The sequence below is a fragment of the Tamandua tetradactyla genome, chromosome 18 (assembly GCF_023851605.1).
Source record: "Tamandua tetradactyla isolate mTamTet1 chromosome 18, mTamTet1.pri, whole genome shotgun sequence".
NCBI classification, from domain to species: Eukaryota; Metazoa; Chordata; class Mammalia; order Pilosa; family Myrmecophagidae; genus Tamandua; species Tamandua tetradactyla.
In genome coordinates, this window is record NC_135344.1 from 60,581,488 (window position 1) to 60,599,310 (window position 17,823).

At 37.9% G+C, this 17,823-nt stretch overlaps 1 protein-coding gene across 5 annotated transcripts in view; it reads right to left on the minus strand.

Annotated features, from left to right (window-relative positions):
• Positions 1–17,823, minus strand: part of RBBP8 (RB binding protein 8, endonuclease) — a 119,327-nt gene that overhangs the window by 78,045 nt on the left and 23,459 nt on the right. For all 5 annotated transcript variants that reach the window (XM_077135804.1, XM_077135806.1, XM_077135805.1 and 2 more), the window contains one exon: positions 4,079–4,174. In XM_077135804.1, the coding sequence (XP_076991919.1) occupies positions 4,079–4,174 (96 nt within the window). The remainder of the gene's footprint in view (positions 1–4,078; positions 4,175–17,823) is intronic.

The following is a 17,823-nucleotide window of genomic DNA, read 5'->3' on the forward strand; positions in this document are numbered from 1 at the left end:
ACAGTGAGATACCATCTGACACCCACTAGAATGGCCATGATCAAAAGAACAGAAAACCACCAGTACTGGAGAGGATGTGGCAAAAGAGGCACACTTATCCATTTTTGATGGGAATATAAAATGGTACAACTGCTCTGGAAGGCAGATGGCGGTTCCTTAGGAAGCTAAATGTAGAATTGCCACATGATCCAGCAATATCATTACTATGCATCTATTCAGAGGACCTGAGGGCAAGGATACAAACACACATTTGCAGACCAATGTTTATAGCAGCATTATTTATGATTGCCAAGAGATGGAAACAGCCCAAATGGACATCATGAGTGGCTACATAAGTTGTGGTATATACAATGGAGTATTATGCAACTGTAAGACAGAATAAAGTGATGAAGCATGTAACTACATGGATGAACCCTGAGAGGATATTATGCTGAGTGAAATTAGCCAGAAACAAAAGGACAAATTCTCATTAATATGAATTAACATTAATGAGTGAACTTGGAAAACTGAAGTTAAGAACACAGGTTATCAGGAGACAGAAATAGGGTAGAGATTGGGCAACTGGTGCTGAAGGAATACAGATTGTGTAACAGGACTGACTGTAAAAATTCAGAAATGGATAGTACAATACTACCTGATTGTAGTACATTAATATAAGTACACTAAATGAAGCTGAATGTGAGTATAACAGAGGGAGAAGGGCTGGGGGCATGTACGAAACCAGAAGGAAAGACAGGATAAAGACTGAGACAGTATAATTTAGGAATGACTAGAGTGGACAATGATGGTGATTAAATGTACAAATAAAAAAACATTTTTGCATGAGGGAGAACAAATAAATCTCAATATCGCAGGGTGTTGAAAATAGATGGTGTATGGGAAAAAGTACATCAATGAGAACTAGGGTCTCTAGTCAACAATAACATTGTTAAAATGCTTCCACTGAATGCAACAAAGGCATTATGCCAAAACTAAACATCGACAAGTAGAGATTATGGGGGAAGGTATGGATTCTTTGTGGAAGAAAGGGAAATGTCTTCATATAGATTAAAGTAGCAAAGGCATGTTTATACACTTAGGTTGGATTGGGTGCTTCTGAGAATAAAACTGTTTTTAAATGAACAGAGAGACACAAGTACTAGAGGTTATGCAGAGGAACAGATACACCTGTTCACTGTCAGTAGGGAAACTGAGAGATGCTGCCCCTTGGAGGGCAGTGCAGTGGTTTCACAGGAAGCCAGAGATGTGTTTGCCATATGATCTTAAAACCCCATTGCTCAGTATATACCTGGAGGAACTGAGTGTGGGGACAGGAATTTGTACACTCGTGTTTATGGCAGCAGTGTTCCTGATCCAAAATGGAGGAGGTGGCCAAAGGGTACAACGACTGAGGAATGGAAGAGGGGATTATGGTGCATACATACAATGGACTACTGAGTGGCCCCAAGAAGAAATGAAGTTGTGAGGCATGTGACTAGGTAAACGGATGACCTAAAGGACTGTATGCTGAATGAAATGTCAGGAACAAAAAGACAATATTATCATACTTCAACCGTATAACTAACTATAATACAAAAACTTGGTGAAGAGGGTGCAAGAGTAGTTCAGGTAGAATTCTTGCCTACCATGTGGAGACATGGGTTTGATTTCCAACCCACACACTACACCCTTCCCCCCAAAGAAATACTCAGCAATGGTGCTGCAATAACAGGATAGTCATATGGAAAAAGAATGAAATGTGACCCTCACCATACAGAAACAAAACAAAAAAACACCTCTCGGTGACCTGAAGTTGAGAGCACGAGTTATTAAGTTGGGGACCTATTGCAAAGGTCCTAGACTGTAAACTCTTACAGGAGTCACATATATTTAAGAGGTGTAACTGTTAGTTCTAAATTCTGAGCTACTGAGCTGTTTATATATAACTTGGTCATTCCCAGAAACTTCGGATATTTATGTGACACATGAGACTTGGAATTACAGCTCTGAAGCTATGAAAGTCAGCAGTACCTCATAAAGCAACTGTGAAAAAAGATGAAACAGTGATCAAATTTCGAATAGAGACATGAATGAAGCTGATCTGGATAGTACTAAGGTATATCAGAATACAGGGTAAGGGATGGCACTGCCCATAATTCAAAACTTCATATTCTGTGTGACACTAAAGGGAGAGATATTTGGTGCAAAATTTATATTCCGGGTAATGTATTTCCTAATTTAACTTGTATGGTCAGTTTAGTTGAATACCATAAGTACATGGAATCTTGAATAGAGCATGAGACTGTGTTGGTTTGTCCAGGTTAGTGTGAAGCTCTTCTATATTCCAGAATAACTTGGGCAGTGAAGAAAAAAGCATTTGCAAAGAACCCTTGGGGGATTGCATAGAAAGGAGGAAATATTCAACTTCTCCATTTGGAGAATTTCTAATATTCTTAGAAGCAGTGGAGACAACCAAATCAATAGGCTGAGCCCTCAATCTTGGGTTTTACCCCTATGAAGCTTATTCCTGCAAAGGACAAGCTAAGCCCACTAAAATTAGGCCTAAGAATTACCCCCTGAGAATTTGTTGCTCTGATGTGGTGTCTCTCTCCAAGCTAACTTGGCAGGTGAACTCACTACCCTCCCTCTCATGTGGGACATGATTCCCAGGGGTATAAATTTCCCTGGCAATCTGGGACAGAAATCCCGGGATGACCTGGGACCTGGCATCATGGGATTGAGAAAGTCTTCTTGACCAAAAGGGGGAAGAGAAAAATGCGAAAAAATCAAGTTTCAGTGGCTGAAAGATTTCAGAGTCAAGAGGTTATCTTCGAGGTTATTCTTATGCATTATATATATATATATATATATATATATATATATATATCCCTTTTTAGTTTATGGTGTATTGGAATGGCTGGAGAGAAGTACCTGAAATCTGTTGAGTTGTGTTTCAGTAGCCTTGATTCTATTTTTTTTTACTTTTTCATCAGTTTTTTTTAAAAAATATTTTTATTGACAAATCTTCACAAACATACAGTCCTTATACATGGTACACAATCAATGGCTCACAATATCATGACATAGTTGTATATTCTTCACCATAATCTTTTTTTTATGAAACATAATTATATACAAACACAAACATTCTTACTATATGATCGTTCCATTCTTGTTATATAATCAATTACTTACAAAATCATCACATAGTTGTATCTTCATTATCATGATCATTTCTCAGAACATTTAGTAGTCTTGATTCTTGAAGATAATTGTGTAAAGATATAACTTACAATGTGACTGTGTGATTGTGAAAATCTTGTATCTGATGCTCCTTTATCCAGGAGTATGGACAAATTAGTAAAACATTATGGATAAAAAATAAATAAATAATAGGAAGGATAAGAGGTAAAATAAATTGGGTAGATGGAAATAGTAGTGGTCAATGAGAGGGAGGGGTAAGGTGCATCGTATGATTTTTTTCTTTCTTCTCTTTCTTTTTGTGGAGTGATGCAAATGTTCTAAAAAAAAGACTGTGGCAATCAATACACAACCATGTGATGATATTGTAAGTCACTGTACACCACATAGGACATTATGTGTGTGAAGATTTCTCAATAAAAATATGGAAAAAAAAAGAATAAGAGAAGCAGAACAGAACTCTGAAGCAATTTCCACCTCCTTAGAAGAAAGTGGAATTGAAGCATCAAAAGCATTAGAACACTGCCACTTAAGCTTGCCACAAACCAAACACCAGATAAAAATATCATTTAAAAGGTAAACTGATGTGTTAGGCAGGCAACGGTGGCTTAGTGGCAGAGTTCTCGCCTGCTGTGCTGGAGAACCAGGTTTGATTCCTTGTGCTTGCCCATGCGGGAAAAAAAAAAAAAGGTAAATTGATATGATGATTATAATTAAATTAAAAAAACAAGCTCATAAGAGTATATCCTTGATTTCATGAAGTACTCATTCAAATGTGACAGAAGGCTGAGAAAAAGAGCATTTTCAATTCCAAAACTGATAACAAATGAAAACCAATGTACTCCCTAGGAAAGAGAAAATCACCTCTAACTCAAAAGGACTCAAGTACCAGACTTACCGATCTTCTAAGACTTTAATGGTTTCATGAAGGACTTTCTGCTGCTCTCTGAGCTGCTGATTCTTAGTGAAAAATTCTTCTAGTCTTTGTGCATCTCTAAAAGTCAAGAAACAGATAGGTTTTTAAGGGAAAAATACTCAGCAGGATAATTCTGTTATTAAGAACTCCAAAATATGGTCTCAATATTTATATATCATGAGTTAATTATATCAAAACTGTTTTTGAGAAAAGCCTTGAAACTCTTCCAATAAGAATTTAAATTATACCAGAATTTTCTCTGTGGTATTGTGTACTTTAGAGAAGTATTATCCTAAGTACCAAACATTCATTACACATGGCACAAACATAGGTGAAAGAGTGGATTCTGATTTCACCAATGATTCAACTTTGTTAAAATAGATATCAAAATATTAATTTTGTCAAAATATAAATTTAACTACTTTATATTTGTGTACATTTATTAATGTAAATATCAGACATCTCTATTCTTATATAATTCCTATCCCATTTATGGGACGTTCATACTTTTTATTTTATTAATTTCTGTTTTGCTTAAACTTTTTAACCTATATTAATGTTAAACCAGGGCTTAAATGGAAAAACATGAACCCTAGACCCAATCGCCTGGGTTTGAATCTGAGCTCTATTATTTACCACCTGTGGGTGTGACCATTTGATTAGTTGGAGATGTGACTCCATCCATTCAAGGTGGGTGTTGATTAGTTCATCTGAGTCCTTTAAAAGGGGAGACATTCTGGAGAAAACATAGTTGCTTCAGAGCTGACATAGACAAAAACATTTGGAGATGTTTTGGAGCACCGACAGAGAAAGCAGACACCTAAACAAAGACGTTTGGAAATGCAGAAACCCTAAGAGAATCTAGGATCTGAAAGAGCTGACAGAAGCTAGAAGATATCGCCATATGCCTTTCCAGGAGATGCTAAACAAGCCTGATACTTGGCGAGAGCAAAGGGAAGCTAATAGATGAAACCCAGAGTTCACCTTGGAGCAACTAAATCAGGACCCACAGATGATGAGAGAGGAAGCGATTAGAATCAGAAGCTGGAAGCAAGAGAAACTGTAACAAGGACCAGCAGACACCAGCAACCTGCCTTCCCATGAGACAGACATGGGCCTTTCTCCGGATGTCTCAGTTTGGACATTTTTAAAGCCTTAGAACTGTAAACTTGTAGCTTAATAAAACCCCTTTATGAAACCCAATTCCCATTTCAGGAAGATGGTGGAATAGGATAGGTCGAGATCACCCCTGTTTCAAGGAATAGCTAAAGAGATAGGAAGAAATTGAGACGGCAATTCCAGGATCTAAGTGACCTGGGAGGGCCTTCTAGACCACACAGAGAGGCCCTGGTTGGAAAAGCTGAAGAAGTGAGACAGAGAGAACTGGAGACTGTCTAGTTGGTACAAACAGCCTAAAGTGCTCCTTTCCAAATGGAAGACACGTGATCAGGAGTGCATGGACCAGGAGACAGGGAATAAGAGAAAGCCAAGCCATGCTCCTTGAACATGCTAGCCTCACCAGCACAGCCCCACAACCCACAACTCACCCCATACCTCACTCACTGCCCCACCCCCACGATCTAAGAGATCCCGCCCCATGACCCACCCACACCAAGTGTACCCACCCCACACCCCACCCCAAGCATGTGCACACCTGCCCCAGCCCAACCCAATGCTCCTGCACAAGTGAAATCTTATCCTGCCCTCCTGAAACCCACGTCCCCCAGCACATAAAGGCTGTGGGCACTCACCTCCATACCCAAGCCACACCCGCCCTCAGCCCATAGAATTGAGCCACCCCACCCTGACCCCTGCTAAGCTCTGCACACACGCACATCATTTTACAGTTCTCCTAGAACGGCAAACGTACATGGCGCCCAGGCATGCCACCCAGCTCTGGGCAAGGACTGATCTGGGCAGCTGAGTCACACCCACTCCCTAGCCTATGCAGGTGCAAACCCACAGGTTGCCCCTGAGCTCAGCGCACGTGCACACAAAGGTTCCATCTCCTAGACCAGTGCACACCAGTGCCTTGACCCCAAACCTGCATACCTACATTCTCCTTGTCACAGGGCATCCACTCATTCATGCACTGAATTCTTCACCTTAACGCATCACTGCAACTGTTGTGCCAGGATCCACACCCCACACCTTGCTCCACAACCATCCAACTAATACAAAGCTGTAGACTACTGAACAAAATCAACTTCGAAAGCAAACCAATCAAGATATGTACAAGATCACTGTGCATATCATGATGCAGACAGATATAGCCCAGCCTAATGACCAAATTAAAGCAATGGAGGAGAAACAGACTCTGGAACAACTAATCAAAGATGTTCATATAACTCTACCAAATAAAATAAGTAGGACGGCTAATGACATAAATGAGATCAAGAAGACACTAGAAGAGCCTAAAGAGGAATTCGAAAGAATAAATAGAAAAACAGCCGATATTAGAGATTAAAGATGCTTTTAGATCAAACAAAAAATATAACAGAGACACACAGCAGCAGACTTGAAGAGGCAGAAGAAAGAATAAGTGAACTAGAGGACAGGACAACTGATTTTGACTACAAAATAGCAAATGGCAAAAAGGATGGAAAAATTTGAATTGGATCTCAGAGAAATGATGGACAAAACAAAGAACACAAATATAAGAATCACTGGTGTCCCAGGAGAAGAGAAGAGTAAAGGGCTAAGAAGATTAGTTGGGTATATAATAGGGAAAAACTTTCCAACTCTTATAAAGGACATGAATACGCAAATCAAAGAAGCCTAACAAACTCGAAATATGATAAATCCAAATAGGCCTTCCCCAAGACACAAACTAATCAGTCTGTCAAATGTTGAAGAGAAGCAGAAAATGCTGAAAATAGAAAGAGAAAAACAATCTACTACATACGAGGAAGATGACATAAGACTGAGTTCAGACTAGTCAGCTGGCACTATGGAGGTGAGAAGACAGTGGTATGATATATTTAAGATCCTGAAAGGGAAAGACTTCCAGCCAAGAATTCTGTATCCAGCCAATTGTTGCTTCAACTGAAGGAGAGATTAAAATTTTCACAGACAAACAAATCCTGAAAGAATATGTCAACAAGAGACCAGCCTTCCAAGAAATACTGAAGGGAGTTCTTCCAGTGGAAAAAAAAAAAAACACAGGAGAGGGAGGGCTGGAGGATGGCACAGAAATGAAGAGTACTCATAAGGGTAACTTAAAGGATAAAAAGAGAAAAAAAGAAAAGAATATACAGATCTGACAAATAAAATCCAAAAGATAAGATGGTGGATACAAGAAACGCTTTTCCAGCAATAACTTTGAATGTTAACAGACTAAACTTACCAATTATGATTCAGATTAGCAGAATGGATTAAGAAATTTAATTAAGCTATATACTGCTTACAAGAGACTCATCTTAGACACAAAGATACAAACAGACTGAAAGCGAAAGGATGGAAAAAGATGTTCCACACAAGTTGTAACTAAGGGACAGCAAGAATAACTATACTAATATCAGATATAATAGACTTTAAATGTAAAGATATCATAAGAGACAGGGAAGGACACTATATATTAACAAAAGGGACAATTAACCAAGAAGAAATAACAACCATAAATGTTTATGCTCCCAATCAAGGAGCTTTCAAAGTACATGAGACGGACACTGGCAAAACTGAAGGAGTGACAGATGTTTCAATAAAAATAGGAGAATGAAGACCGCAATCTTCTATAGACAGAACAACCAGACAGAGAACATGGAAAAAGAGAAGGTAAATGACTTGATAAATGAATTAGACCTAAAAAACATATACAGGTCATTACAACTCAAAAGCACTTATCTAGTGCTCATGGAACATTCTCCAGGATAGTTCATAAACTGGAGCACAAATCAGGTCTTCATAAATTTAAAAACATTTAAATTATTCAAAGCACTTTCTCTGATCACAATGGAATGAGGTTGGATATCAATAATCACCAAAGAACAAAAACATTCACAAATACATGGAGATTAAACTACACACTCTTAAACAACCAGTGAGTCAAAGAAGAAACTGCTAGAGAAATCAGTAGCTATCTGGAGTCTAATGAAAACGAGAATATAACATATCAGAACTTATGGCATGTGGCAAAAGCTGTGTGGGGAGGGAAATTATTGCCCTAAATGTGTATCTTAAAAAACAAGAAAGAGCAAAAATTGAGGACTTAAAAGCAAACCTGGAGGAACTTGAGAAAGAACAGTAAACTAACTCCAAAGTAAATAGGAGAACAGAAATAAAGATTAAAGCAGAGATAAATGAATGGGAGAACAAAAGAACAATAGAAAGAATCAATAAAACCAAAAGTTGGTTCTTTGGGAAAATCAATAAAATTGATGGGTCACTAACAAGACTGACAAAGGAAAAAAAGAGGATGCAAATAAAATTAGAAATGAGAAGGGATGCATTACCACAAACCCTGAAGAAATGAAAGAAATCATAACAGGATACTATGAACAACTATGTACCAACAACCTAGACAACTAAGATGAAATGGACAAATTTTGGGAGGCACACAAACAAGCTACACTGACTCAGAAGAGACAGAAGATCTCAACAAACCAGTCATAAAGAAAGAGATTCAATCAGTCATCAAAAACCTTCCTACAAAGTGAAGCCCAGAGCCAGATGCCTTCACAGGGGAATTTTATCAAACATTCCAGAAAGAACTAACACCAATGCTGCTCAAACTTTTTCAAAAAATTGAGGAAGAAGAACTCTACCTAACTCATTTTATGAAGCTAATATTTTAATACGAAAACCAGGAAAAGAGTCTACAAGAAAGGAAAACTACAGGCCAATTTCCCTAATGAACATAGATGTAAAAATTCTCAATAAAATATTAGCAAATTGAATCCAACAGCACATTATAAGAATTATAATATGTGACAAAGTGGGGTTTATACCAGGAATGCAAGGATGGTTCAACACAAGAAAGCCAATTAATGTAAATACAGCACATTAACAAATCAAAAGGGAAAAATCACATGATCTTGACTGATGCTGGGAGAGCATTCGATGAAATTCAGCATCCTTTTGTGATAAAACACTCCAAAAGATAGGACTCAAAGGTAATTATCTCAATATGATAAAGGGAATATATGAAAAACCGATAGCCAGCATCGTACTCAATGGAGAGACACTGAAAGCCTTCTCCCATGATCAGGTACAAGACAAGGATGCCCACTGTCATCACTATTATTCAACATTGTTGAAGTAGAAGAACATCTAGAAGTTCTAGCTAGAGCAATCAGGCAGGACAAAGAAATAAAATGCATCCAAACTGGAAAGGAAGAAGTAAAACTCTCATTATATGCAGATGATATGATACTATACTTGGAAGATTCTGAGAAATTTACAGCAAAGTTACTTGAGCTAATAAACAAATTCAGCAAGGTGGTGGGATATAAAATTAATGTGCAAAAAATCAGTAACATTTCTATACACAAGCAATGAACTAGCTGAGGAGTCAGTTAAGGAAAAAATTCTATTCGAAATAGCAACTAAAAGAATCAAGTACTTAGGAATAAACTTAACTAGGGATGTAAAGGATTTGTACATAACATTACTAAAAGAAATCAAAGTGGACCTAAATAGGTGGAAAGACATTCCCTGCTTCATGGATATGATGGCTAAATATAGTTAAGATGTCAATTCTCCCCAAATAGATTTACAGATTCAAGACAGTACAAATCAAAATTTCAACAAGGTACTTCGAAAATTTGGAAAAGCTAATTACCAAATTCATCTGGAAGGGAAAGAGAAATCGAACAGCGAAAAGCATCCTAAAAAAGAAGAACGAAGTAGTAGGATTAGCATTCCTTGACTTTAAAACTTATTATAAAGCCACAGTGATCAAAATAGCATGGTACTGGCACAAAGACAGAAGCATTGACCAACAGAATCAAATTGAGAGTACAGAAACAGACCACCAAATCTACGGTTGACTGATTTTTGACAAGCTCCCAAATCCTATGAACTGGGACAAAATAGTCTTTTCAATAATTGGGCATAGAAGAACTGATATCAATAGCCAAGAGAATGAAAGAGGACCCCTATCTTACATCCTATACAAAAATTATCTGAAAGTGGATTAGACACCTAAATTATTAAGAACTAGCACCATAAGGCTTTTAGAAGAAAATGTAGGGAAACATCTTCAAGGCCTAGTAATCGGAGGTAGCTTTCTAAAGTTTACACCCAAAGCACAAGCAACAAAACAAAACATAGATAAATAGGAACTCCTCCAAATCAAAAGCTTCTGCACTTCAACAGACTTTGCCAAAAAGTTGAAGAGGCAGCCAACTCAATGGGAGAAACATTTGGAAATCACATATCAGACAAAGGTTTGACTTCCTGTATATACAAAGAAATCATACAACTCAACAACAAAAGAACAAACAATCCAATGATAAAATGGGCTAAAGACATGAATAGGCATTTTTCTGAAGAGCAAATCCAGATGGCACATGAAGTGATGCTCATTTTCACTGGCTGTAAGGGAAATGCAGATCAAGACTACAATGAGATACCACTTCACACCTATAAGAATGGCTGCTATTAAACAAACAGGAAACTATAAATGTTGGTGAGGATGTGAAGAAACTGGGACACTTATGAACTACTGGTGGGAATGTATAATGGTGCAGCCACTACGTAAGACTGGTGGTTCCTTAGGAAACTAAATACCGAGTTGCCGTATGACCCAGCAACAGCACTACGCGGCATATACCCAGAAGAGCTGAAACCAACGACACAGACATTTGCACACCAATGTTCACAGTAGCATTATTCATAATCGGCAAAAGATAGAAACAAACTAAATGCCATCAACAGATGAGTGGATCAACAAAATGTGGTACATACATATGATGAAATATTATGCAGCAGTGAGACAAAATGACATCCTGAAGCACATGACAAGATGTATGAAGCTTGAGGACATGACGTTGAGTGAAACTAGCCAGACAAAAAGGACAGATACTGTATGATTCCACTTTTATGACCAGCATAAAAGTATAATCTGAGGTTTATAATACAGAAGATAGGGGACTTAGAGATACATAGAAGCTAGAGAATCACCTTCACTTCTATCTACTGGAGTTCCAATGTGAGGGAATAGTTAGTAGCGAAGGTGATTCTCTAGTGGGTCTAGAAGTAATATTATCATATTTAAAATGAACAAGATTGAAGAGGTTGTATAGACCTACATGTCCCACTGATTCACAGTAGAAATATGAATGAGTTCTTGTAAGAATTATTTCAAATGTATGATTCTTGTATAAAGAGTGTTTAAGTCCGGAGTGCAGGGGGAAAACTGCTATTGCATACTATGAACTATGTTCAGAAGAAAACCATCAGCAATGCCACAGCAACAGCAGAGGTAAATAATGGGGTGAGGGACAAGCATTAAAAAGACATTTAGATTTATTATTTGGTGAGGGTGTGTCTATTGGTTTTCTGTCTTTTGGGAAGAATGAAATTATTTAAAATTGAGAATCTTGATGGATTATGGACTTTGGGGCCTCTACATGATGCCCGATGAATGCAGGTGGCTGAAGGATGCACTGATGGAGAAGTAGATTGGCGAACAATGGTGTATACTTATGAATGAAGGTTGTGCTGCTACAAAAAGGAACAATATTGTGAGGCATGCAACGATGTGAAGGAACATGTGGGACACTTGGTGAGACAAAATAAGCCAGGAACAAAAAAAACAGCAATGGTATTGTTCTAGTTTGCTAGCTGCCGGAATGCAACACACCAGAGATGGATTGGCTTTTAATAAAAGGGTATTTATTTTGTTGGTTCTTCAGAGGAAAGGCAGCTAACTTTCCACTGAGGTTCTTTCTTACGTGGAAGGCACACGTAAGAAAGGTCTCTGCTGGTCTTCTCCCAGGCCCCTGGGTTCCAACAACTTTCCCCGGGGTTGTTCCCCGGGGTGACTTCTTTCTGCATCTCCAAAGCCCTGGGCTGAGCTGCAAGTGCTGAGATGAGGAATGCCGAGCTGCTTAGGCTGTGCTACGTTGAGCTCTCTCATTTAAGTACCAGCCAATTAAGTCAAACGTCACTCATTGCAGCAGACACGCCTCCTAGCTGACTGCAGATGTAATTAGCAACAGATGAGGTTCACATACGGTCGGCTTATGTCTGCAGCAAGACTAAGTATGCTCACCTGGCCAAGCTGACAACTGAATCTAACTAACACAGGTATGGTCACCTTTAGAAAATTCTTCTAAGAAAAGAGGGGCCTAGACTGTAAACTTTTAGAGTAGACACATTAAGTCTGGAGTGGTGATTATTATTTCTGGATTTTGAGAGGCTGCTTTATATATATAATCTGATATTTAGAGATAAGAATGAAGCTGAAGAGGTTGGGGTTAAAGTAATTCAGAACACAGGGTTAAGGAAGACAGTGTCTATATTTTAGAACCACACATATTCTTTGTGACTAATGGAACAAAGGTTTATTTGATCTGGAACTGAAACTTTCTGTAGTGCATAACCTAAATCAACCTATCTGTATAGCTCATTTGAACAACTGAAACACAGGAAGCACAGAATAAGAAAGAGGTCCTTTAATCCTGTATAGATTACTGCAATGCCTAGAAACATCCTAGAGTATATTAAGCAGATAATTAAATAGTATTGGCAAAGTTCCCTGAGGGAGGGGAGAAAGAATATGGAACTATTAAACCTTACCATCAGGGAATTCCCTCATACCCAAACCAATAGGCCATGCCCTCGATCATGAGGCTTACTCTTGTGAAGCTTATGTAGGCAGCAGAGAAGCTCAGACTACCTATAGGCATGCCTAAGAGTTACTTCTGGAGGACCTCTGTTGTTGCTTAGATGTGGCCTCAGTCTCTCTAAGCCCAAATCTGTAAGTGAACTCACTGCCCTCTCACCTACATGGAACATGACATTCAGGGGTGAACATCTCCCTGGAGATGGCGGAGAGGACTCCCAGGGAGGAAACCAGATCTGGCACTGTGGGATCAACAATTATATCCTGACCCAAAGGGGTAAAAGAAGCGTAAGTAATAAAGTATCAGTAGCACAGAGAGTTTATATAGAGTTGAGAGGCTACTCTTTACGTAAGCTTCAGGGAGACCTTGTTACCTATCGTAACCTGGCAACCCCCAACCAGGACCATTCCAGCCAATCCTAAAGAACACCTAGGGCAATATATAAGATTCCACAAGGGGTTTGTTTCATGTACTAGAGTAACTTTCCAGAAACCTACAACCTGTAGATGGGTCCCTGGTCCAGGTAAGTCCTGAAACTTAGTCCAACCTCTCCAGAACACCAGATAGTTTCATCTCCCTACCTCATTTTAGTGACAGACCCTTCCAATAGCAAAAATTTAGAACTGCCATAGCCCAAACAACCCCAAAGAGAAGTATGGAAAGATCAAAGGTGATGGTGGAATTATACATAGAAGACAGGACTCAACAAATTAATATGAATGCTGAATCATTAAACTGGTGTCTCTTTTAGTCTCTAGTATTTTAGAGCAGCTAGAAGTAGAAATCTAAAACTGTGAAATTGTAACCCGTGTCAAAGTCTGAAATATGTTCTACAACTAATTGTGGTGCTGTGCTCTGAAATCATAGCTTTTTTGTACATGCTATCGCTTACAAAAAAAGAAGGAAAAAAAGTCTATTGTGATTATAAAAAAGTATTTAAGCCCTCTAGCCTTCTATATTCTGAAGCAGCTAGAGGGAAAAATATGAGAGGATCGTATGGTAGTCTATGACAAACTCTGGGATCTATCCTATAACCACTTTTTGAAGAGTGCATTGAAAACTATTGCCTTTTATATTTTTGCTTTGTATATATGTTATACCATACAATAAAAAATGTTTAAAAAAAAAACCCAATCCATCTCTGTTGTTTGGCATTCTGGCAGCTTTGGCAAACTAAAGTAGATGCCGTCTGTCACCACTATTATTCAACGTTATAAGTTCTAGCTAGAGCAATCAGGCAGGAAAAAGAAATAAAAGGTAACAAAATTGGAAAGGAGGAAGTAAAACTTTCATTATTTATGGATGACATTATGCTATACTTCAGAAATCCTGAGAAACCTACATCAAAGTTACTTGAGCTAATAAACAAATTCAGCAAGGTGGCGGGATATAAAATTAATGTGCAAAAATCAAAGTGCTATTCAAAACAGCAACTAAAAGAATCAAGTACTTTAAGGAATTAACTTAAGTAGTGATGTAAAGGACTTGTACACAAAAAACCACATAATATTGGAAAAAGAAATCAAAGAAGATCTAAATAGATGTAAAGACATTCCTGCTCATGGATAGGAAGGTTAAATATAGTTAAGATGTAAATTCTACCCAAATTGATCTCCTGATTCAACATAGTACCAATCAAAATTCCAACAACCTACTTTGAAGACTTGGAAAAGGTAGTTACCAAATTCATCGGGAAGGGAAAGAGACCCCGAAGAGCTAAAAGCATCCTAAAACAGAAGAATGAAGAGGGAGGATTAACACTCCCTAATTTTAAAACTTATTATAAAGTCACAGTAGTCACAAAAGCTTTGTACTGGCACAAAGATAGAAACATTGACCAATGGAATCGAATTGAGAGTGCAGAAATAGACCACAAAATCTATGGTCAACTGATTTTTGACAAGGCCTCGAAATCTTCTGAATTGGGACAAAACAGTATTTTCAACAAATGGACAGAGAAGAACTGGTATCGACAGCCAAAGCAATAAAAGAGGACCCTATACAAAAATTAACTGAAAGTGGAAATAACACCTAAACATAAGAACTAGTACCATAAAGCTTCTAGAAGAAATGTAGAGAAACATCTTCAAGTCCTCCTAATAGGAGGTAGCTTCCTAAACTGTATAACCAAAGCCCAAGCAACAAAACAAAAAGTAGATAAATGGGAACTCCTCAAAATCGAAAGCTTCTGCATCTCAAAAGACTTTGTCAAAAAGGTGAAAAGGAAGTCAACTCAATGGGAGAAAATATTTGAAAATCACACATTAGACAAAGGATTGTTATCCTGTATACATAAAGAAATCATACAACTCAACAACAAAAGAACAAACAACCCAATTATAAAATCGGCTAAAGATATGAACAGGCATTTTTCTGAAGTGCAAATACAGAAGGCTCAAAAGCACCTGAAGTGATGCTCATTTCTTTAGCTATAAGGGAAATGCAGATCAAGACTACAATGAAATACCACCACACATCTATAAGAACGGCTGCTATTAAACAGGAAACTACAAATGTTGGAGGATGTGGAGAAATTGGGACATTTATGCACTGCTGGTGGGAATGTATAATGGTATATGGTATAGCCACTATGAAAGACAGTTTGGTGGTTTCTTAGGAAACTAAATATCAAATTGTCCTATGACCTGGCAATAGCGATACTCAGTATACACCCAGAAGAGCTGAAAGCAATGACACAAACAGATATTCGCACACTGATGTTCATAGCAGCATTATTCACAACTGCCAAAAGATGGAAACAATCCAAGTGTCCATCAACAGATGAGTGGATTAACAAAATGTGGCATATAAATACGATGGAATACTATACAGCAGTAAGATGAAATGACATTCTGAAATACACGACAAGATGGATGAGCCTTGAAGACATAATGCTGAATGAAATAAGTAGACACAAAAGGATAGATACTGTGTGACTCCACTTTTATGAACATGGTAAAGGTAGAATTTTAGGTGTATAATATAGATTATAGGGGATTTAGAGATACACAGAAGCTAGAGTTGGGTGAATGGTTATCTCATGAGGTTGAACTCACATATAAGGGAATAGATGTTAAGGCAGTTCTATAGTGAGTCTGTAAGTAATATTACCATATTGACGGTGAACATGATTGAAAGGGGTTGTATAGACCTATGCATCCCACGGATTAACACTAGAAATATAAATAAACTGTTGCATGAACTACTTCAAAGGTATGATTCTTGTACAAAGAGTTCCGGGGACAGTGGGAAAACTACTATTGCATGCTAAGGGCTATGTTTAATGGGAAAACATCAGCAGTAATACAGCAACAGCAGGGGTAAATAATGGGGGGAGGGACAAGAGTTAAGGGGAAGTTTAGATTTCCTATTGGGTAAGGGTGTGTTTAGTGGTTATCTTTCTCTTGGGAATAACAAAATTATCTAAAATTGAGAATTTTGACGGACTGCGGAGTTTGGACATTATACATGATACCTAACGAATGCAGGTAGCTGAAGGATGCACTGACTGAGACGTAGATTGGCCATCGATGGTGTATACATATGATTAAATACTGTGCTGCTACAAAAAGGAACGAAGTTTTGGGGCATGCAACACTGTGAATGAACCTATGGGACATTTGGTGAGGCAAAATAAGCCAGAAACAAAAGAGTAATTACAGGCCTAGATTGTAAGATTTTATAGGAGTCACATTTACTGCCGTGGTAATTATAATTTCTGGATTTTGAGAGGCTTTTTTAATACATGTATAACCTCGTATTTAGAGACAAAAATGAAGCTGATCATGTCAGGAATAAGCTAATACAGAACACAGGGGGTAAGGAAAGCATTATCTTTTATTTTATTTTATCTAAATAAAAATATTTTAGAGCATCACCTACTTTTTGAGACCAAAGGGAGAAAGGTTTATTTTTTATTTATTTATATTAATTTTTTTTAAATACCAAAAAACACCAAACGCAAACATTCATAATTTTTGATCATTCCGTTCTACATATATAATCAGTAATTCACAATATCATCACATAGTTGCGTATTCATCATCATGATCATTTCTTGGAACATTCGCATCTATTCAGAAAGAGAAATAAAAAGAAAACAGAAAAAAATTCATACATACCATACCCCCCACCCCTCTCCCTCACTGATCACCAGTATTTCACTCTAAATTTATTTTAACATTTGTTCTCCCTATTATTCATCTTTATTCCATATGTTTTATTTGTCTGTTGATAAGGTAGATAAAAGGAGTATCAGACACAAGGTTTTCACAATCACACAGTCACATTGTGAAAGCTATATCATTATACAATCATCTTCAAGAAACATGGCTACTGAAACACAGCTCCACATTTTCAGGCAGTTCCCTCCAGTATCTCCACTACATCATGACTAACAAGGTGATATCTATTTAATGCATAAAAATAACCTCCAGGATAACCTCTCGACTCTGTTTGGAATCTCTCAACCATTGACACTTATTTTGTCTCATTTCACTCTTCTCCCTTTTGGTCAAGAAGGTTTTCTCAATCTCCTGATGCTGAGTCTCAGCTCATTCCAGGATTTCTGTCCCACGCTGCCAGAAAGGTCCATACCCCTGGAAGTCATGTCCCATGTAGACAGGGGGAGGGTGGTGAGTTTGCTTGTTGTGTTGGCTGGAGAGAGAGGCCACATCTGAGCAACAAGAGGTTCTCTCGGGGAGTGACTCTTAGGCCTAATTTTAAGTAGGCTTGACCTATCCTTTGTGGGGCTGAACCAAGATTGGGGGTTCAGCCTATAGCTTTAATTGTCTGCACTGCTTGTGAGAATATCAAGAGTTCAACTTGGGGAAGCTGAATTTTCCCCCAGAAAGGTTTATTTTGTCCAGAAGCTAAATTTTCTGTAGCACATAATCTAACTCAACCAGTCTGGATATCTCATTTAAACAATCAAAACAC